Below are 21,189 nucleotides of genomic sequence, written 5' to 3'. Positions count from 1 at the left end.
AATTAATGAGCCTTTTCTGGGTGGAGGAAGCCCTGTGCCCAGCATGTGGCTCAGTTAGCAAAGTGTAAGCTGTATTCCAGCTCTCACTCGCTTCCTGGGCCAACTACCCTTGTGCAGTGCACACCCTGAACTGCCCTGTCTGATTATTCTTACAAAGGCATCTGTTCTTGCTGTGTCCCCAGCAGGGTGTGGTTGGGGAGGGGAACTGGGCAAATACCACATACCATGAGGAAGGAATATCCAATCCACAAACTCCGCCACCCAGCTGGGCAGTGTGGGATGGAGACATCCTGACTGTGGACCGCGATGGCAACGGCTGGGGCCTCACACACAGAGCAGCGGCTGATGTAGGGCTTGATCTCGTCCTCGGCCACAGGCATCATGGGCAGCGGCGCAGTGGTAGAGAGCCAGTAGGACTTGTCGTTCCGGCTGGCATAGTAGCAGACATCACCAGGGTTGCAGTACAGGAAGGGCATGGTGCTGAACCGCGCCAGGCAGGAGCCCGCCAGCCCTGTGGAAGGAGAGGTCATGAGATCACAGTGCAGTGTGGCTAGAAGACGCACCTGCCAGCCCCAGCCAGGCCCAGGAGGCTGTGTGTCATGGACTTGCCCCAGGGCACCTGGTGGAGTTCAGCCACCTACTGGAGGGCCAGGCTAAGGCTTCCCAATTTCTTTCTTTTTCTCTTTTTGATCAGACTCCACTGGCATTTTGGAACAGCTCTGTTCTTCTACAAGTTCTCACACATACTGGGCCAAGTTGGATCACCAGGGAGTGGCGTCTTCATGGAATAGCATTTTGGGTGAGCCTTACCTTAGTGGGGTCTTAACAGCACTGGCCCCAAGAAAACTCTGATGGCCTCCAAGGGGTCGCTCTTTGACCCCAAGGAGCCACCCCAGAAGGAGTCCTGGCCCTTCTCCCTTCCATGTAGCCTTATTGCTTCTGGAGACTAAGATAGCCTTTATCTCCTGGCCACAACGAATGCTGCAGCTAAGCAGGTTTCCCTCTTCACATGGATTGCTGAAAAGCTCAGACCCAGAAGTGCAGCCACCTTTAGCAAACATGCCCAGTGCTAGGCCTGCCTCCTTGGCCCTGTTCCTAGATCTATTTTTGGCCCTTATCCTTGGCGGCCTTTGCCCCATTGTTCTTTAGAAACTCATTGTGGAGGTGGGGTGCACAGGCAGGAATGTGAAGGCACCATGAGCCAGCTCCATGCTTCCCGGGGGCAGAACGCCTGATGTAACCTGCACCGAGGAGGCAGAACACAGCCAGTGTCCCAGAGACCCTTCCCATCACCCCCTCAAAGAGGACCTCAGACTAAGCTACCTCCACTTGTAATTTGTGTGTATTGCATTTTCTGTATTCGAAGTCACGTTAATGCCTTTCAAAGGCTTCCTTAAATAAGAGCATGCACACGTGTCCATGGGTCCATTTTCCTGGGGGGGCTGTATGGGAGAGTCTTACATGAACCCCAGCCCCTCATGGCCCCTGCCTGACTCCAAGTCTACAGAACTTGGGTCAAAAACAAGGAGGTGAAGTAATTGGTGGTCTCCACTGGAGAGGGGTCGGGGGTCAGACGGGTCACATGGGAGCCTGCGGAAGTCAATACCAGGTTAAAAGGCAGGTCCCTGTGTTAAGGTCCTGAGGTTTAAGGGCTTTGTAAGCCTTCTGCTTCAAAGGCCGTTTTAATCTTTCTGCACTCGAGGAATGTAGGTGGACCCTTCCGTCAGGGGAACTTATCAGCCGTGGAGGGTTTGGGAGTCTCGCTGTGGCCCTTTGATCTTGGCCACTTCCAGGCCAGCCCTGAGCAGGCAACGGGGGCCAGGTGGGAGGTACCTACCCAGGTCCTGGTTGTGCGCCTTCTCCTGGCCCTCGAAGTACAGCAGGCTGTATCCACTCCAGAGCTTGTTCATGCCCACCGGGCACATGGGCTCCTGGTCCGTCTGGCTGTGCTTCACCAGGAGGTAGCCGATGCTGACGCTGCGGCCTGGCATACCCGGCAGGCCCGGGCTCCCTGGACGGCCTGGTGCACCTGCAGCCCAAGAAAGAGAGAGAGTGGACGGCCTGGTGCACCTGCAGCCCGAGAAAGAGAGAGAGTGGACGGCCTGGTGCACCTACAGCCTGAGAGAGAGAGAGAGTGGACGGCCTGGTGCACCTGCAGCCCGAGAGAGAGAGAGAGTGGACGGCCTGGTGCACCTACAGCCCGAGAGAGAGAGAGAGTGGACGGCCTGGTGCACCTGCAGCCCGAGAGAGAGAGAGAGTGGACGGCCTGGTGCACCTGCAGCCTGAGAGAGAGAGAGAGTGGACGGCCTGGTGCACCTGCAGCCCGAGAAAGAGAGAGAGAGCAGCTCCCTTGACAGCCGCCCCACAGAAACCTCAGGACCCAGGAGTGCAGGGCAGTTTCCAGGTGCGCCTAGAACCATCGCTCTCCTTCCCCAGATCTTGGGGCTCAGTCTGTTGAGATCAGGAGACTCTTGGGAAGGATTTGATCTACACTTTGTGCTCAGTAGCATGAAATGATGGCAGTGAGGGCACTGGGCACAGAGGAGGGGTCCTTTCCATAAAAGACTCAGTCAGCCATAGGTAGGCGTGTGCCCCTCAGGGTGTGCCCAACGTGCCTGGCGTTGGAAGTGTCCGGAGGAGTATCGCAGGCCAGCCCCCACCCCCAGCAGTGGCCTCCCTCCGCTGGACACTTCCAGGAGACGTAGCTCATCGCAGGCCACGCTGACTGTGCACTTGACCACAGCCTGGGTTAGAATGTTCTTTCTGCGTGCAGCCTCCTGTAACTCCTACCCGAGGAGCACACTGGGGTGGCTCATCTGCCTCCAGTACAGCAGCTCTGTGAATATTTCTCAGCTATCCCCGGTGAACCTTTCTCCCATTGTCCCCTCCCCTTCCAAGGGACACCCACGGTCATGGCCCTTTCTCCCAGGACACTTCCCCTCCACCATCCCTAGCTTGTCTCCTACCCTGGGCGGGCTCCCATTTGCTGGCATTTGTTTTCAGGTGCACCCCACGCTACCCATAATTTGCCGGCTGCGGATCTGTCCCCAGGGGCAGGGATTGCTATTTCCTTTGGCTTGGACACCAATAGTACTACCCATGTTTAATTTTCTTTTTTTTTTTTTGAGACGGAGTTTCGCTCTGTCCCCCAGGCTGGAGTGCAGTGGCGTGATCTCGGCTCATTGCAACCTCCACCTCCTGGGTTGAGGCCATTCTCCTGCCTCAGCCTCCCGAGTAGCTGGGACTACTGGCGCCCGCCACCACGCCCGGCTAATTTTTTGTATTTTTAGTAGAGATGGGGTTTCACTGTGTTAGCCAGGATGGTCTCGATCTCCTGACCTTGTGATCCGCCCACCTCAGCCTCCCAAAGTGCTGGGATTACAGGCGTGAGCCACCGTGCCCGGCCCCTATGTTTAATTTTAATTTTAATTTTAATGCTCAGACCATTGGCTCAAACTGAGCTCAGGTTGATTAAGACAAATTTTGAGGTTTTTTTTTTTTTCATGAATAGCTGTTATTCCTGGCCTGTTTCATTCCGCATATGTGCAAATAATTTTAAAAAATAAGTAAGACGACCAGGCACGGTGACTTACACCTGTAATCCCAGCACTTTGGGAGGCCAAGGCGGGCGGATCGCTCGAGGTCAGGAGTTCGAGACCAGCCTGGCCAACATGGTGAAACCCCATCTCTACTACAAATACAAAAAAGTTAGCTGGGTATGGGGGCACATGCCTGTAGTCCCAACTACTTGGGAGGCTAAGACAGGAGAATCGCTTGAACCCGGGAGGCAGAAGCTGCAGTGAGCTGAGATTGCGCCACTGCACTCCAGCCTGGGTGAGACAGAGCGAGACTCTGTCCAAAAAAAAAAAAAAAAAGTAAGACAGGGCTTTGCAGTGCGGCTCTTGTACATTTTAATAGCCGGTTTCTTTTGGCTCCTTGTCTAATCCTGACCCTTGAAGTCTACCGATCCCTGCCGCCCACTCCACAGCACCGCAGGTGTCCCAGGAAAAGGAGGGAGGCTGTCCCGGGACTCGGGGCCACGTGTTCTGCTGGGCACAGGAGTGTAGCTGCTATGCCCAGATTAGGAGCAGGAGGGTGGGGCAGCGCCTCATTTCTGGCTTTTCTGGGCTCTCATGTGTCCCTTTCCTGCAGACCACAGTCTGTGAGTCAGACCCAGAGCACTAGGACCTGGGAAGGTCCTTCCCCACTGTCACTCACCTTCTTGGCCAATCGGCCCCTGGTGGCCTATGGGTCCTTCATCTCCCCGGAAGCCGGGAACAGCAGTCACACCACCTCTTCCTTGGGGCCCAGCTTTCCCTGGAGCCCCACGGAAACCTGCAAGCCACCAAAGAAGCGTTATGGCTGGAAACTGACCACTCCTGGCATGGCCGGCAATCCACAAAGAGAACACAAGAGGATGCAATGCCAGCAGGCCCTGGCCTTGCCCGGGCAGCCCCGAGGGGCTCCAGGCCCCAGCTCAGCACTCTACCTGGTTCTCCGGGGGGGCCCTGTGGCCCCATCTCCCCCGGTGCCCCAGGGGGGCCTCGCCTCCCCTGGGGACCCACTGTCCCTGGTTGGACGGCAATCTTCTGGGGGATTCCTGCAATTCCGGGGGCTCCCACAGTCCCGGGGGCACCTGGAAGGGAAACAGAGAGGCCCCAGTAAACACACAAGGTCGTTCCACTCTCTTGCTCCGAGTGCTACTGCGTTTCTCACCCGGGGAGGCTTCTTTTGGAGCTTCCCAGACAACTGTGCTTTCTAGAGATGAGCCAGACACTAATGGGCCTGAGCCGTGACTCAGCGCCTGCCGTTTGAATATTAAGCTTTCCATTCCCCAAGGTCCTATGACAACATCCAAGGCACAGCCTTAGTTTCCTCCCTGCTCTTTACAACATGTGACCCATGCCAGAGAGGATCCTGGCCGTTTGACCTCCAGGATGTCCCCAAGCCTGGAGAGGCTGGGCTGAGCCACTAGCTCTGCAGGTACCAGACGGTCACTTACCAGGGAATCCTGGGTCTCCCTTGGGTCCCTTGGGGCCTCTGTCGCCCACTGCCCCCGTGGGTCCAGTGTTCCCCATGAAGCCTTGTTCACCCCTGGGCCCTGCAACACAAACAAGACGTTAGGGACACGAAAGTCTGTGGGGAGGGGGCTCCTCTCACTGTGGCCAGGGCTGCTGGCCCATGGCCATGGGCACTGTTACCTTTTTCTCCTGGGAGACCGAACACACCAGGCCTGCCCTGGGGCCCGGAGTCCCCGGCCCATCCTTTGGTCCCTGGGGTTCCTGGAGCTCCTGGGTTCCCTGTGTCACCTTTGCTTCCAGGAAGAGCAGCAGACCCTGGTGGCCCTGGTGGGCCCCGATAACCTGTTGGCATTAGGGACAAGAAAGGAGGGTTTAAACAGGACCCCAAGGCCCCTGGGGGCAGTCAGGTGCACAGTCACCCATTCAGGCGACAGTCTCTGGCAAGTTTGTGGCATGGAATGACTTTGTCTATGTTTTTAAAAAATTGTCGTAAAATACGTAGAACATAAAAGTTACCATTTTAATCATTTTTAGGTGCGCTGCTCAGTGGCATTCAATATATTCACCTTCACCGCCGACCAGCTCCAGAACTTTCTCATCCTAAACTGAAATCTGTCCCCGTTATACACGCACTCCCCATGTCCCTCTCCCCCCAACCCTCAGCAACAGCCATTGTACTTTCTGTTTCTATGAATTTGATGACTTCAGGGGCTTCGTATGTGTGGAATCACAGAATCCGACCTTTTGTGACTGGCTTCTTTCACTCGGCAGAATGCCCTCAAGGGTCATCTAGGTGGTAGCAGGTGATAAGAGTTCCTTCTTTTTAAGACCGAATAAAGGCTGGGCAAGGTGGCTTACACCTGTCATCTCAGCACTTTGGGAGGCCGAGGTGGGAGGATTGCTTGAGGTCAAGAGTTTGAGACCAGCCTGGCCAACATGGTGAAACCCTGTCTCTACTAAAAATACAAAAATCAGCTGGGCTTGGTGGTGGACACCTGTAATCCCAGCTACTCAGGAGGCTGAGGCACAAAAATTCCTTGAACCCGGGAGGCGGAGATTGCAGCGAGCTAAGATCGTGCCCCTGCACTCCAGCCTGGGTGACAGAGCAAGGCTGTCTCAAAAAACAAAAAACAAGAAAACAACCAAACAAAAAAGACGGACTCCTCTTGTACTGGGTGGATACTGACTGCATTTTGCTTCTTAATTCCTCTGCTGATGGACACTCGAGTTGCTTTCAGCACTTGGTGCTTGTGAGTAGTGCTGCTGTGAACCTTGACGCACAAATACTTGTTTGACGGGTGACTTCATCTTTACGCCATCTCTTTCCAGTATTCAGCTCGTTCGTGATTAGGAAGTGCGAAAAAATTTAATACTTGTCTAAACACAATACAGTGAGGAAGAAGAAAGCCGTTCAAACTGCACATTTCTGAGTCCCCTGCAGTTTGAATATCTGCTATTACAGCAAGTAAATGACATGGCCTGTGTCTCAGCTTCCCGGGGACCAGGTCGTGCAGGTGATGGAAATGACACAGGAGGAGCCATCATGGCTCCTGCCTCTTTGACCGGAGTCTGGGCACAGTGTGGAAATGAACGTCTGTTCTCCCCCTAGATTAAGTGGGCCATTGCCAGCTCCTGCCCCTAGAGATGTTGAAGCACAGATGTATAAGTCCTGCTTACCTTTCAGGCCAAATATCCCTGGCGCCCCTTTGTCACCAGGTGCCCCAGAGATGTTGGAAGGGGGTGTGATGCCAGGGAATCCCTGAAGTCCTGGACTCCCAGGTGGGCCTCGTTCCCCTTAGGATGAAAACAGAAGAAATTATTTTCAGCATTAGCACCCAACTTTTCAAATCTACTGTTTTCCCTCCACACCATCACCTGTGGTGGACCAGAGCCTAGTGAGCGAGGAGACAGCGATGGGAGGTGCCCTCAGGCCAAGGAACATCTCATGGTGTGGCTGGGGAGGCCCTCAGGGCGGGGTTGGGGGGGCAGGGGTTTTGTGAACCCCTCCCCCACCCCAGCCTTTCTCCTGTGAGGAGCCCTCCACTGGGATCCTGTCTGCCTGTGCTCGACTTCCCCAAGGCACTGCCCGATCAGACTTAGATGGAGCCTCAGCACCAGGCGAGGCACAGCTGCTCAGACTCTGATCCTGATATGTGTGGACAGTGGTCAGCACAGGTGATGGACAGAAGGTTGAAAAATTGCAAATGAGGCTTACAATTGACATCAGTATTGTCAACCCTCCCTGCGGCTGTCCTCCAGTGCCTCGGATCCCAGCTTGGATAGAGTTGGTCCTCATTATTCACAGATTCTGTGTTTCCCAATTTGTCCACTCACTAAAACTCACTTGGAATCCCCCCCAAATCAACACTGGCATTCACAGATATACACAGAGGCAAAATGAGTCCCAGCTGAGGTCCAGCAAGGTGACGCTCCTGCCTTCTTGCTGCAGCTCATACTGCACACACGTGTCCTTGTCTTGGTCTCTGTAGTGCCCTGTTTTCCACATTTTTGTGCTTTATGCTGGTGATTTTGCTGTTTCAAATGCCCCCCATGTATTGTGTTGAAGTGCATCCTACTGTTGGTAAGTGCAAGAAGGCTGTGAAGTCCCTTATGGAGAAACACATATGTAAGAGAAGCTGCATTCAGGCACGAGTGAGAGTGCATGTTGACTGTTTCTGAATCAGCAATCCACACTAAACAAGGTGCCGTTACACAGAAAACCAGCTTATATATTGATCATTGACAAACATCTTGTGAGCAGAGGCTTGCAGGAACTTAGCCTTGTATTTCCCCTAGGAGCAACGGTTCAGTATTCACTAAGTCAGTGTTCTTGGTGACTTCAGAACATAACCACTGTGAATAATGAGAACCAACAGTTTTTGGGTCAAAGGCTGGAGCTCTTTGGCACTAGTAGGAGAGTAAGAGGGAAATGGCCACATAAGGAAATCTGTGGAAATTCCACTCCTCCCTGTGCTGTCAGCCAACAAGACACTAATGGAGCTTTATGTGCTGTAGGGCAGTGGTGGGTAGAAATCAGTGTGGACTTGAGTCTGGGTGGATTAAGTCTACTTTCTCTCCTAAGCACCTTCAGCCTTTTGTTTTTCCTGGGGCTGGGGACCAAGATTAGTATTAGAACCCTGCAAAATGTCAGAATGTCCAAGTGGGCAAGGAGGGCATCATTTCTGCTCTGCAGGAAATAGTGAGCTGGGCGAACAGTGCAAATCTATAAAAATGAGAAAAGGTAGCAACAGTGGTTTTCTGTTTCCCCTCTGGCTTTATGACTAATCTACACGCATCAGCAGCAGGAAGAGATTTTCCCTTTGGAAGATCCTGGTATCCATTATCCATCCCAGGGGAAAGGATTCCATTCATGCGTGTTTCCAAGTAGGACAAAACAAACAGCAGGATAAATATTTAGAGAGGTGAGGCTTGTCTCACAAATCACAGACAACACGCAAGTGGGTTCATTAGCCCTGAGGGCATGAGTGAGCCACCATCTGTAGTTTGATATAAAATGACACCAATTGAACTGCTTCTAGCTATTGTCACAAAGTACCCGAAACAGATGGTGAGTGTCAGTAAATAATGGCAGACTCCTGAGTTAGATGATCCAGTGCAATCCGCAGACTGGCAGATTCCCACGAAAACATAATTAACTTAACTGCAGTGATGAGGACTGTTAATGAGAATATTTAGCAAACATGAGTCAGTTTGCTGGAATCTAGACGGAAACTGCTATGATTTCTCAGTAGCTCCCATGGATCGTCCTAAATACTGACATAAAAGAGTCTCACTAACAGGGGTTCCGTGAAGGCCCATGTTGCATGACTCAAGGCCAAATGAGGAACTGATGCTTGAATGTCAGCTGCAGAAATAGGTGAGGTTGCAGATTCTAGCTTCAGTGAGCTGTGATACGGTTTGGCTGTGTCCCCACCCAAATCTCATCTTGACTTGTAGTTCCCAAAATCCCTACATGTCGTAGGAGGGACCTGGTGGGAAGTAATTGAATCACGGGGGTGGCTATCCTCATGCTGTTCTCGTGATAGTTCCCAGGAGATCTGATAGTTTTATAAGGGGCCTCCCCCCACCCTTTACTGGGCACTTCTCTCTCCTGCCGCCAGTGAAGAAGGATGTGTTTGCTTCCCCTTCCGCCATGATTGTAAGTTTCCTGAGGCCTCCCCAGCCATGCAGAACTGTGAGTCAATTAAACCTCTTTCCTTTATAAATTACCCAGTCTCTGGTATTTCTTCATAGCAGCATGAGAACGAACTAATACAAATGAGATGCAACTCATGCAAAGGAAGATGACGGATTCAAATTATTCCCATATTTTCAGAGAAGAGTGTGTGTCCTGAATGACATTATGATCAGTGTGTGAACGTCATCATGGAAGGTCGGCTTTCCCTCATCACTAGCCAGAGGTAGTGGCCTCATATGCCAAGGCCCAACGGCGCTGGGCAGTGTCTGCCCTGGCCTCCAGGACCTGCTCTGAAGTCATCAGCTCATGGGCCCACTGTGACATTCATGCAGGTCGAGGTTGGGGGCATGGCTTGCAAAAGTCAGCATGCCGCACGGTGGCTTGGAAGCCGGGGACACCGTCCAGGTCCCTGGGATGGAATGTAGGGAGCGCCACAGGTGGTCACAAAGAGTTTTGATAAATGGGTCCCACACAGATCAAATGTGTAATAAGGCCATCAATGTTACCTTAGGGGTGTTCTGAGCTACACGTAACTCTCCACTGATGTCACAAATTATCCTACAATTTCACAATATTCTTCTCCAGCAAGTATTTGTTGAGCACTTACTCAGGGACAAGCATTTTGCTGAGGTATTAAGTGGAAAATAAATGAGATAAATCTCTGTCCTTGGGGATGGAAATCTTAAATCTTTTTTGTGGTCAAGTACAGGGCCTGAACATCATGCTGTGTGAATCAAACGTTAACAATGCATGGTCATACAAAATGCTAGCAGCTGTGTTCTGTGACCCCCCCTCTATGGGCCACTGTGTGCACCCTGTCGAAATCCCATCTCAGTTTCCTCCGCCCCTCCCTGTGTGGGATCTCCTCTCCACATCTCCTGGCCAAGTCTTCCTCGTTGCTGCGTTCCCAGATGCCTTTCAGGTGACAGACTGGTAAACTGATCATCATGACACTCTGAAAACAATGCTATGTTTCGAGGCCTTTAAAGATAGCAAACATTTATTGCTGGCCTCCTGTGTGCAAGAGCTTTACCTGTAGTATCTCATTGTATCCTCCCAATACTCACAAGTGCATTTTTATTTTCATTTGACAGACAAAGCCAGAGACATTCAATACCATGGCCAAGGTCACATGGTGAAAATATGGTGCACGTGAGACGCAGAACAAGAACCCAACAGGTGTCTGATTTAAAGGTCACGGGCATGGTCAACTCTACTGCTGGGCTCCTGGGAGGATTATGCTGGTGGACTGACCCCAGATCCTCACCCCTGACTGAGGCTGTGCTGGTGGACTGACCCCAGATCCTCACCCCTGACTGAGGCTGTGCTGGTGGACTGAACCCAGATCCTCACCCCTGACTGAGGCTGTGCTGGTGGACTGACCCCAGATCCTCACCCCTGACTGAGGCTGTGCTGGTGGACTGACCTAGATCCTCACCCCGACTGAGGCTGTGCTGGTGGACTGACCCCAGATCCTCACCCCTGACTGAGGCTGTGCTGGTGGACTGACCTAGATCCTCAGCCCTGAGTGGAGGTTGTGCTGGTGGATTGACCTAAATCCTCAGTCCTGAGTGGAGGTTGTGCTGGTGGACTGACCTAGATCCTCAGCCCTGAGTGGAGGTTGTGCTGGTGGATTGACCTAAATCCTCAGTCCTGAGTGGAGGTTGTGCTGGTGGACTGACCCTAGACCCTCAATCCTGGCTGAAGCTGTGCTGGTGTACTGACCTAGATCCTCACCCCTGAGTGAGCCTGTGCTGGTGGATTGACCTAGATCCTCACCCCTGAGTGAGGCTGTGCTGGTGGATTGACCTAGATCCTCACCCCTGAGTGACGTTGTGCTGGTGGAGTCACCTTTGATCCTCACTCCTGGGTGGAGCTTCTGCTGGTGCGCTGACCCTAGATCCCTGGCTGAGGTTATGCTGGTAGACTGTCCTAGATCCTTACCCCTGACTGAGGCTGTGCTGGTGGGACTGACCTTAGATTCTCACTCCTCAGTGGAGCTTGTGCTGGTGTGCTGACCCTAGATCCTCACCCCTGACTGAGGCTGTGCTGGTGGACTGACCCTAGATCCTCATCCTTGACTGAGGCTGTGCTGGTGTGCTAACCCTAGATCCTCACCCCGACTGAGGCTGTGCTGGTGGACTGACCCTAGGTCCTCACCCCTGACTGAGGCTGTGCTGGTGGACTGACCCTAGATCCTCACCCATGACTGAGGCTGTGCTGGTGTGCTAACCCTAGATCCTCACCCCGACTGAGGCTGTGCTGGTGGACTGACCCTAGATCCTCACCCCTGACTGAGGCTGTGCTGGTGGACTGACCCTAGATCCTCACCGCTGGCTGAGGCTGTGCTGGTGTACTGTCCTGGATCCTCACCCTGACAAGGGCTCTGGCAGCACCATGCAGCCTCCCAGGATAGTCTGGCTCCTGTTGGCAGAGCCCCTCCTCTTTCTCCTATCTTCAGATCAGTGCTGTGGAGCTCTGAGGCTAGGGGATTCTGGAGTTTCCAGCTGCTGGTGAGGGGAGAGGGCAGGCAGCAGATCCTGGAGAGTGAGATGTGATCTGCAAGCCTTGAGACATCCCTGCACCCCAGCAAAAGCCAGGGTTGCTGGCCTCCTTGGTCCTGACTTCCTCTCCTGTGGATGTCTGGTTCTAGCTTCATGGGGAATTGGCACTAGAAAAACTCAGGCCTTTGTGCATGGAAGCCAGAGTTTCTGTTGCCAGCATGGAGCCCAGGGTGCCCAGGCTGTCCATCCAGGTGTGCTGCCCAGCTCCCATACCTGAGCCAGGAGATGCCCCTGGTCAGGCTGGTGAGGTGGGCGGGGTGGGGGAGGGGCCCATGGATCTCAGGAGCAGACTCTGGGGCTGTGGGCTCATGCACAATGAGACCGCAACACCCTTGGCAGACTGGCTCCCAGGAAGGTCCTGGTTTCTGTTTTTACCTAGGAATGTTTCTCACTTACATTTAGACTTGAGCCCACCTTGGCTGGTGAGCAGGGAGGCTATGGGGTGGGAAGACAAGTTTCTGGGTATTTCCTCCCCAAGGATGGGTCAGTGTGGCTCTGCTAGGAGGTTTAATGCATTTATTTATTCGCACATTCACTACCCAGAGTGCTTGTTATGGCAAGGCCTGTGCCAGTGCCCCAGGCGCACAGAGGATCTGATGGGGTCTCTAGGCCAGGGAGCTTATCAGTTACTCCACGGGATGGGTGGTCAGTGCCTCACTAACACTGATGGGATAAAATAAATTGCCTAACAAACTAAGACTAGCTGAGAGGTTCTGCAACAGGTAGTCCTCCCCAGAAAAACCAGCTCTTTCCTGCACTTCTGCACAGCCTCTCCCACCCCATAGACACTCCATGGCCCCACCTCTGGGTGGGTTCTGGTTACTGGGACGGCAATGTTGGCTTGGAATGTGTGGCCTCACCTGGAGCTCCTTGGTCTCCTTTCTGTCCTGGGACTCCCACAGGGCCTGGAAGGGTGTTGGCCTCTCCTGGGTCACCTCTTTCCCCAAGAGGGCCTGGGAAGCCTGGGTCTCCGTGGATGTCAGAACCTGTGGAAGAGTTATAACAGCAGCTGATGTTGGTGTTTCCAACCATACAGTTGACTTTCCTAAGTGAAAGAACAGCTTGGGGTGCCTCAAAAGCAAAGAAACAGAGGCAGCCATGGTGATTTCAGCTTGCATTGCAATATATGGCCTCCAGGTCACAGGAGCTGAGATTTGGAAGGGATCTTATAGAGATCACAGTGGAAGCCGTTGGCTCTATGGATAAGAGGATCGAGGCCCATCAGAGGGTCCAAATTCACAGAAACAGTGGGTCAAGGAGCTGGGACCCCTCCCGGGCCTCTAGGCTCCTGAGGGCTTCTCTTCAGGCTATGCTTAATTAGGTTTTCAAAGTAAACACTGTCTAAAGTCTTCCCCCTTCTCCTATCAGGTGCTCATCGCCATCATGGCAGGAAACAGCAAGACAACTTGACGAGGATTTCCTGCCACTCGCCCACTGGAACTGGAATGGAGTGTTAATGACACAGGAGTGCGTGAATTTACATGTAATATACACACATACAAATTTACCTGTAGACAGAGCAATATTTGATTATATGAAATGTCTACAAACAGCACATTCTAAAAGCAGCTTTAGGATTATGGGTGCTTTTTTTCCTCTTAAATGTGTTAACTTTTTTTTTTTTAAGACGGAGTCTCGCTCTGTTGCCCAGGCTGGAGTGCAGTGGCGCGATCTCGGCTCACTGCAAGCTCCGCCTCCCGGGTTCACGCCATTTTTCTGCCTCAGCCTCCCGAGTTAAATGTGTTTAAATGTGTTAATTTTTTTCTCCACTGAACATAAATAATTTGTATAAATTGAAAAGAAAACAATGTTATCTTTTGAAAAAAAGACATAATAATAAAATGATTCCCCACTTAGTGCCTTATGTCCTTCAAATGTTATTTTATTAGTCCTATAATAGATTTCAAAATTAAATGAAAAGACAAGGACATTAAAATTTAGGATGAAAATAGCTGAATTTAAAATAAAGAAGTTCCAAGAAGCTGCCAAGCCTTCCTGCACTATGCTATCTCAGCTTCTTGGGGAGGACAGGGTTAAAGGGAGGCCTTCTGTGGGAAAGTCTGATGATCCTTTTGATGAATAAATCAACATCCAGTTGCTGTTATTACACCCTGGAAGGGCTCAGGATGGAAACCTTATTCTGCCACTGGCTTTTGGAAATAATAAGGCTTTATATCCCCATTCAGGGAAAAAAATGTGCTACAGTAGTTTATAAAATAAGCCAGAAAGTGCTATGAAAGGTGTCAGTTTCTTTTTCCTGTGGAATAAGAAGCCCTTGGTTCGCCTTGCTATGGACTGATTGTGTCATTCTCCCCAACCCCAAAGTTCCTAAGTGGAAGCCCTAACTCCAGTGTGATGGCATTTGGAGCAGGGGCCTTTGGGAGGTAATTAGGGTTAGGCCAGGTCATGAGGGTGGGGCCCCAAGATGGGGTTACTGCCCTTATAAGAAGTGACAGGGGAGAGCGGGTGCTCTCCCTCGTGAGGACACAGCGAGCAGCCAGGACGCGGCCCTCCCGGAACTCGACCACGCTGGCATGCTGATCCCAGCCTCCAGCCTCCAGAACTGGGAGTAAACCCATTTTGGTTGTTTTTGGCTCCCAGCCTGTGGGTGCCCAAGCGCTATCACTGTCTCCAGCATCAGAACTGCCCAGGGGCAGGTGGAGACAGCTGGCTTCCTTATGCCAACGAAATGAAAGATCACAGACAGGCAATGGGCAGAGTGAATACTCCAGACACCTGAGGGGCGCAGGTGCATCCCACCCTCCCCATGGTGCTGCTGAAAAAGCAAGGACTCTATTTCTCTCTCCGTCTAAAAGCCTGATGAGTCCATTCAACCCAGCAACTGGCTTGAGAAACCGATTCTTAGGGATCACATCTTAGCAGTGTACAGGACCACAGGGCCCGGACCCGCCCCTCACGGCCGATCGCATAGCACTTCAGGAAGCCCACCCTGCTCTCTGAGACCCTCCCTTCCCTGAAGTCTGGAGGGCAGACTCAGCACAGAGTCCCCACCCTCGACACCTCTGCGTGGGACTCGGGGCTGGGACGGCACAGAGTACCTGGGGATCCTGGAAAGCCCTTGGTGCCTGGCAAGCCGTGTAAGCCGCGGATCCCACGGAGTCCAGGAAAACCTGCGGGGGTGTCACTCATCGTTATTTATTTCACCTGCGGGGGTGTCACTCATCGTTATTTCACCTGTGGGGGGTGTCACTCATCGTTATTTCACCCGTGGGGGTGTCACTCATCGTTATTTCACCTGTGGGGGTGTCACTCATCGTTATTTCACCTGCGGGGGTGTCACTCGTTATTTCACCTGTGGGGGTGTCACTCATTGTTATTTCATGTGTGGGACAGCACAGGGGGTTCTGGGTGGGAGAAACCCTCAAGATAACTCAGATGTGTTTTGTTGGCTCTGAAACTGTCACCTGATACTGTCACCCATACAATCCTGCTAAAGCCCCACAAATAGGGAGCAGCTAAGCCACACGCTCAACTTACACGACATGTAAACTAACCACTCTTATGTTACCTAGGAACACCACTGAACTGGAACACTGTCTTCACAGAATCTTTTTAACAGACTCACTAGGCCAGAAGGGGCCTGGGGAGTGACATATCCCATGTCTCTTCTTGACGCCTGGCCACTGCTGTATGTTTGGTTTGTAAAAGCTGCTTGGAACAAATAGCCCGGTGTCATTTCCATTCCCTCTGGGTTTCTGAGGGTAAATATTTGTAAAGCAGGACACAGCAAACAGGTGGCAATTCCTTCTGTTACGTGGGCAGTGAGCATGGCAGGGTGGCCCGTCTTGGGGCTGTAAGGGGGCCCCGGGGGTGGCCTGTGCAGCACAGTGGTACACTGAAGCTGCTCCTGCACCCTGATCTTGCTGTGCGTCCCTGTGTGGCGATGACAAGTGGACCCTGAAGCCTCTCTGGGAGGCTTTCATTCATCCTTCTGGGAGGTGAAGCCCTGGGCAGATTTGTGCATCTGGCTTGATTCCCAGTTGCCTGGGGCGCCAGTATACCCTGTGCTGTTATGTTGGTGCAGACCACCGTAAGCCACAGCAGACCTGCCTTTGCTCTCGTATGGGCCTTAGAAGTCGCCCTGAGAGAGGCTGGCCTGCTCAGTGGTGCCTCCTGCACAGCCCACGACTCTGGGTCTGGGTGACCACGTGTTTTACGTGACCTTACCTGGTAAGCCCGGAGCTCCCGGCCAGCCATCATCTCCTTTGCCACCAGGCAGTCCAATCCGCCCCGGCTCTCCCTGCGACCCTGGAGGCCCAGTCAGCCCCGGAAAGCCTGGGGGTGAACACAGCATTAAGTCTGAGCACACAGGACACCTTGGGCGCTGCCTGGTGAGGTCCTGGCAGGAGGGGCAGCCGCTCTGGGAGGGGCTGAGGGCCGGAAGGGCTGCAGTGCCAGTTGGAGGAGAGATGAGAACTGTCCCTCAAGCTGGGGACGCAGGTGGTCTTAGACTCCACATACAAATTCAACAGGATTTGCTCAGCCTTGCCCGAGAGAAAATAGCGTGTAGTTTTAATTGTCGCCCTATTATCCAAATAGACGTCTGGAGAGGACCCTGAGGCAGTGCCTGGAGAGATGAGCTTCTTGGCGTTCCCCGGTGCTGAGTAAACACAGAAAGCAGCAGCAGCAACAGCGTGGGAAGCCAGCCCACCGTCCGCTCTCCTTCTCTAACCTCGGATGTTCACAGGGGTTTCTGCATATTCAACGCAAGCAAAGGGATCCCTTACAAACTGTAAGCTTCTATGTGAGAGACAGAGGCTCAGCCGAAGAAGCACTTCTCATTCACCCTCATGCTTCTCTCCAATTCTCAGGTCACCCCCCAGCCCAGGTGGTTGTTTCTCTCCATGCCATCAGCACTGTGGAAAGCTCCTAAGCTGGCAGCAGGCACGAGTGAGCTTCCAGGGTTGGGTGTGATTGGAGGAAATTGACAATGTTGGCCGCCTTTGTTCTGGGGTCTCCGGAGGGCCTGCCTGAGGAAGGCTGTGTGGCTGCGGGAGATTTTACCTGTTTGTCCTTTAAGTCCAGGAGGGCCTTGGACTCCAGTCACGCCTGTTATCCCAGGGAAGCCGATGTCACCTTCTGTTCCCTTCTCTCCAAAGAATCCCTTCAGACCTGCAACCACAGACATGCTGCTTGGAACAAACAGACACCGCGCCCCTGTGGGTTCCCTGGAACCCCGGCTCTAGGATGTGCAGAACCACACTGCTGCTCCTCCAGGAATGGAGAGAGGCATCCAACCGTGCTCCTTCCTTAGCTGATTTTTAACCTACTTCCTCCCTCTGAGCCTGCACTAGCCAGCTTCCAAGGCAGCACCCATGCACCCATGCACCCCTCACTGTCTTAGGAAAAACAGGACACCCCCAGGGATGATGGGTACAGCTGGCCCCACCCTTCCATTGTGGGACCACAGCTCTGAGATACCGTCTTCTGGTGATGGATGCAGGGGAGGCTCCACTCCAAAGCCTTTCTGGGCCCAGAGTTTAACAAAAACCAAAATGTTCAAAGGTAACAGCAAAAATAATTCTTGGGTGGGGGTAGCGTCTCTTTCCTGACACATTTTCAGTTGAACAAGTGAAGGCATCATTAGAGATGCGTGGTAATGATGGTCCACGTTTCTGTCTTTATAAACCAAATGGCCAGACTAATGGCCTAGGGTGGCAGACACAGCCAGCCCAGCGCTGGATGGCTCAGCAGTACAGAGCTCCCGTCACTCAGGAGGAAGCCACCGGCAGCCCAGGTCACAGATAACAAAGGAGCCCGGGAGGGCTGGTAAACAGAGGCGCCTATTTCCCAGCGGCGGTTCTCTGATCCTGTGCTCAGCTGAACACGTCTTTCCATTCCAGAGCAATTTCTAGATAAAGAACTGGCCCAGCAGTCTTCCCACTGGCCAACCCTGGACAGACTCCTTCCCTCCCACCAGGGCCAGCCCTGCAAGCCCCTGGGGCTCCAGCAACTTGAGCAGTGTGGGGTCCCCCCAAAAGAAAATCCCGAGAAAGAAGAAAACTATCATAGTCCCCTTGAGACGTCACTGCAGGCAGGAATTTAGGAGTGGAACCTCAGTGATGTGCAGAAGGGAAGGGAGGCACTGTGCCGCCCCAGGCCCCCGCAACTCGCTCGGGCTGGTCAGCTGCCTCCATATCTCTCTCAAGCGATGGCCTGACTCCCACTCCCCCTTTCCTGGACCCTTCGCTGTTTCTGAGAAGTTCGGGTCAGCGACCACCTGCTGCACGCCCTCAGGTGTTCCGGGAGTCAGGGTGCTAGCTGGCTTTTCATCAGTTACACTTTATGGACTGCAGTGATTCTCATCCACCGAGGGTCCATTCTGGCTTTTTTCAGTATCAAAGAGAGAGACAGAGAGAGAGAAAGACTTCCTGATTTTATCTTCAGATTTAACTTAATTAAAAATGACGGTCTTTCTTGCACATTGGACTTGAAGACCTCATTCACTATCAAGTGCTTTCTGGTTGTTACTGAATTTGATCTGTTTGGCAAGTCGGGCTCCTAGACAAAGGCTCAGGGCTGTTGTTGAAGATGAAGACACGGAAAATAACTTGCGTACCTGGTATTCCAGTGGTGCCCCGCTCCCCCTTCAGGCCTGGTCTTCCTGGTAAATTTATAGTGTCCCCGATGTCACCTGTTACATGCAAAAAAGATGGCTAAGAACAGGACTTTCCACTGGGACGTTGTGAGTTTTGCAACTTCTATTTTGTTATATTCCTAACAAGAATAATTTGTTTTAAAATACCTAACAGCACTTGCAGGTCTGAAATTGGCTCACATGCTCAGAGAGCTCTGAATTGTGGACTCCCTGTTTTCACTGGACGGGCAACACTCACCGAAATCACCAGTCGTGCCAATCTCGCCATACAGGCCTGCTCTCCCTGGGGCACCTTTGTCACCCTAAAGACAGACATGAACCATCTTAGAAGGCTGTTAGCGAAGTCAGTTGTAACTCTGAAGTTAGCTCACTGATTTAACTATCCAGTATGCTAACGACAATACTCAAGGTTTGTGATCTTGTCATTTTGTGGAAAACTCGAGTTTTTTAGTGTGTATCATAGGCGGTTTGCTTAGCTGTTCTTTTTGTTTATTTATTTATTTATTTCTTTGAGACAGGATCGCACTCTGTCACCCAGGCTGGAGTGCAGAAGCGCAATCATAGCTCAATGCTGCCTTGATTTCCTGGGCTCAAGTCATCCTTCCGTCTCAGCCTCCTGTGCAGCTGGGATTACAGGTGTGAGCCACTAAGCCTGGCTGCTAATAGTTTTTAAATTTTTAGTAGAGATGGGCTCTTGCTATGTTGCCCAGGCTGGTCTTGAACTCCTGGGTTCAAGTGATTCTCTCTCCTCCGCTTCCCAAAGTGCTGGGATTACAAGCGTGAGCCACTGCGCCTGGCCTTGCTGTTCTTATGGAACTGTGAAGTGATACAATGAAACAAGCTTGGCAACTGCATCATAATGAAGAGCATCAGTGGCCCAGGTCTCCATCATGACGGTGTGGTGATGTCAGCAGCGGCGGTGACTCTGACCACATCCTCGCTCCACCATGCTTTCCCGCGCGCACATGGTGGACCCCGTCTCAACAGTGTATTCACGCCTCATGAAAACCCTGCCAGGCAGGCACCGTTACTTCCCAATGACAGGCAAAGGAACTGAAGCACAGAAAGGTTTTGCTTAAGGTCACTCAGCCAGCAAGTGGCAGAACCGGGATTTCAATTTGGGCAGCCAGACGGCAGAGCTCGCTCTCTGCAGATTATAACACAGATATGGGGCTGTGCGCCTCCATCTGTGCACAGAGGGAGACTTCTCCAGAAAGACACAGGTGGCTGGTAAGGAAATTGGGAAGATGCCTGAGTTGCTCGGTGGCTTCCTGGAAGCCCTAGTTTTCCCCTCCAGAGTGGCTTCCTCCCCAGAGGGAGCATGAGAATTCTGGTCTACCTGGGTGCCACTGGGACTTTAGTACTACAGCATCAATGTACAAGCATGGCCTAACATGAGTCGCTGCAGTATTAATATAGCTAGGCCGGGGGTGGTGGCTCAGGCCTAGAATCCCAGCACTTTGGGAGGCCGAGGTGGGTGGACTGCCTGAGGTCAGGAGTTCAAGACCAGCCTGGCCAACATGGTGAAACTCTGTCTCTACTAAAAATACAAAATTAGCTGGGCGTGGTGGCGTGTGCCTGTAATCCCAGCTACCTGGGAGGCTCTGGCAGGGGAATCGCTTGAACAAGGAGGCAGTGGTTGCAGTGAGTTAAGATCATGCCATTGCACTCCAGCCTGGGTGACAGAGTGAGACTCTGTCTCAAAAAACAAAACAAAACAAAAGCTCCTTTGTGGGAGGAAGGGGGAGGGTATCCACAGGCTGCACCTTTGTTTAGGTAATGCTCTATTTTTCTTTCTCAAAGCTTACTTTTCTGAGGCAAAACTTAAATACAGTAATGTCCACTCATCTTAAATGCACAGCTCAATGCATTTGAACTCGTGTGTCACTGAAAGACATAGAACACTGTCAGCACTCTATGACAACCCCACCTGAAGCAGCCGTGCTCCCGATACCCCATCTAACAGCCTTGTCAGTTCTTGAACTTCACATCAATGAAACTGAATCGTGTACTTTTCTGTTTCTGGTTTATTTTGTTCAACATAAAGTTTGGAAATGAAGTTAGGTTGTTGGATTTTACCAAGAATTCTCATTTATTGCTGTGTATGGAGATAAAATGGACAGATAATGCTGTGTCTGGTTAGAATATACCATGTTCATTTATTCTTTTCCCTGTTGATGGACATTTGGGCTGTTTCCTAGTTTCGAGCTGTTATGAATAAAGGTCCTTTGGATGTTGTAGGTGTCTTTGGTAGAAACAGGCATCTTTCTTTTTTCTTTTCTTTTTTTTTTTTTTTTGAGACGGAGTCTTGCTTTGTCACCCAAGCTGGAGTGCAACGGCGCAATCTCGGCTCACTGCAACTTCCGCCTCCTGGGTTCCAGCGATTCTTCTGCCTCGGCCTCCCCAGTAGCTGGGATTATGAGTGTGCAGCACCAAACCTAGTTAATTTTTTATATTTTTGGTAGAGATGGGGTTTCACCATGTTGGCCAGGCTAGTCTCGATCTCCTGACCACAAGTGATCTGCCTGCCTTGGCCTCCCAAAGTGCTGGGATTATAGGCAAGAGCCACTGCACCTGGTTGGCATCTTTCTTTTTTTAAAGTGACCTGAATAGCACACACAGACTGACTGGCTAGAAGATCCTCTCAGCTGCAGATTTTGGGAGTGAGGGGAGGAAGACCCCTGAAGAACTCTGTACACCAAGGTGGGCCAGACAGACACACAGGCAGGCCCTGGCCTGCTACTAAGGGTTCACACTGTCAGGCCTCTGAGCCCAAGCTAAGCCATC

The 21,189-nt window shown here is 52.1% G+C and overlaps 1 protein-coding gene and 1 long non-coding RNA gene across 2 annotated transcripts in view; one reads left to right on the top strand and one right to left on the bottom strand.

Moving 5' to 3' along the window:
* Positions 1-13,645, top strand: part of LOC129526369 (uncharacterized) — a 34,390-nt gene extending 20,745 nt beyond the window's left edge. The window contains exons 2-3 of the long non-coding RNA XR_008671057.2: positions 10,314-10,398; positions 13,152-13,645. This is a non-coding gene — a long non-coding RNA (uncharacterized lncRNA). The remainder of the gene's footprint in view (positions 1-10,313; positions 10,399-13,151) is intronic.
* Positions 1-21,189, bottom strand: part of COL4A2 (collagen type IV alpha 2 chain) — a 205,353-nt gene that overhangs the window by 4,572 nt on the left and 179,592 nt on the right. Inside the window, exons 35-47 of the mRNA XM_004054731.5 lie at positions 18,641-18,704; positions 18,364-18,438; positions 16,809-16,916; positions 15,972-16,079; positions 14,843-14,914; positions 12,644-12,769; positions 6,699-6,815; positions 5,202-5,363; positions 5,003-5,101; positions 4,490-4,636; positions 4,219-4,335; positions 1,838-2,029; positions 225-511 (exon numbers count right to left, since the gene is read on the bottom strand). Of these exons, the coding sequence (XP_004054779.5) occupies positions 225-511; positions 1,838-2,029; positions 4,219-4,335; positions 4,490-4,636; positions 5,003-5,101; positions 5,202-5,363; positions 6,699-6,815; positions 12,644-12,769; positions 14,843-14,914; positions 15,972-16,079; positions 16,809-16,916; positions 18,364-18,438; positions 18,641-18,704 (1,674 nt within the window). The remainder of the gene's footprint in view (positions 1-224; positions 512-1,837; positions 2,030-4,218; positions 4,336-4,489; positions 4,637-5,002; positions 5,102-5,201; positions 5,364-6,698; positions 6,816-12,643; positions 12,770-14,842; positions 14,915-15,971; positions 16,080-16,808; positions 16,917-18,363; positions 18,439-18,640; positions 18,705-21,189) is intronic.

Source organism: Gorilla gorilla, chromosome 14 (genome assembly GCF_029281585.2).
Source record: "Gorilla gorilla gorilla isolate KB3781 chromosome 14, NHGRI_mGorGor1-v2.1_pri, whole genome shotgun sequence".
Lineage (NCBI taxonomy): Eukaryota > Metazoa > Chordata > Mammalia > Primates > Hominidae > Gorilla > Gorilla gorilla.
This window is presented reverse-complemented; position numbering and strand designations above follow the sequence as displayed.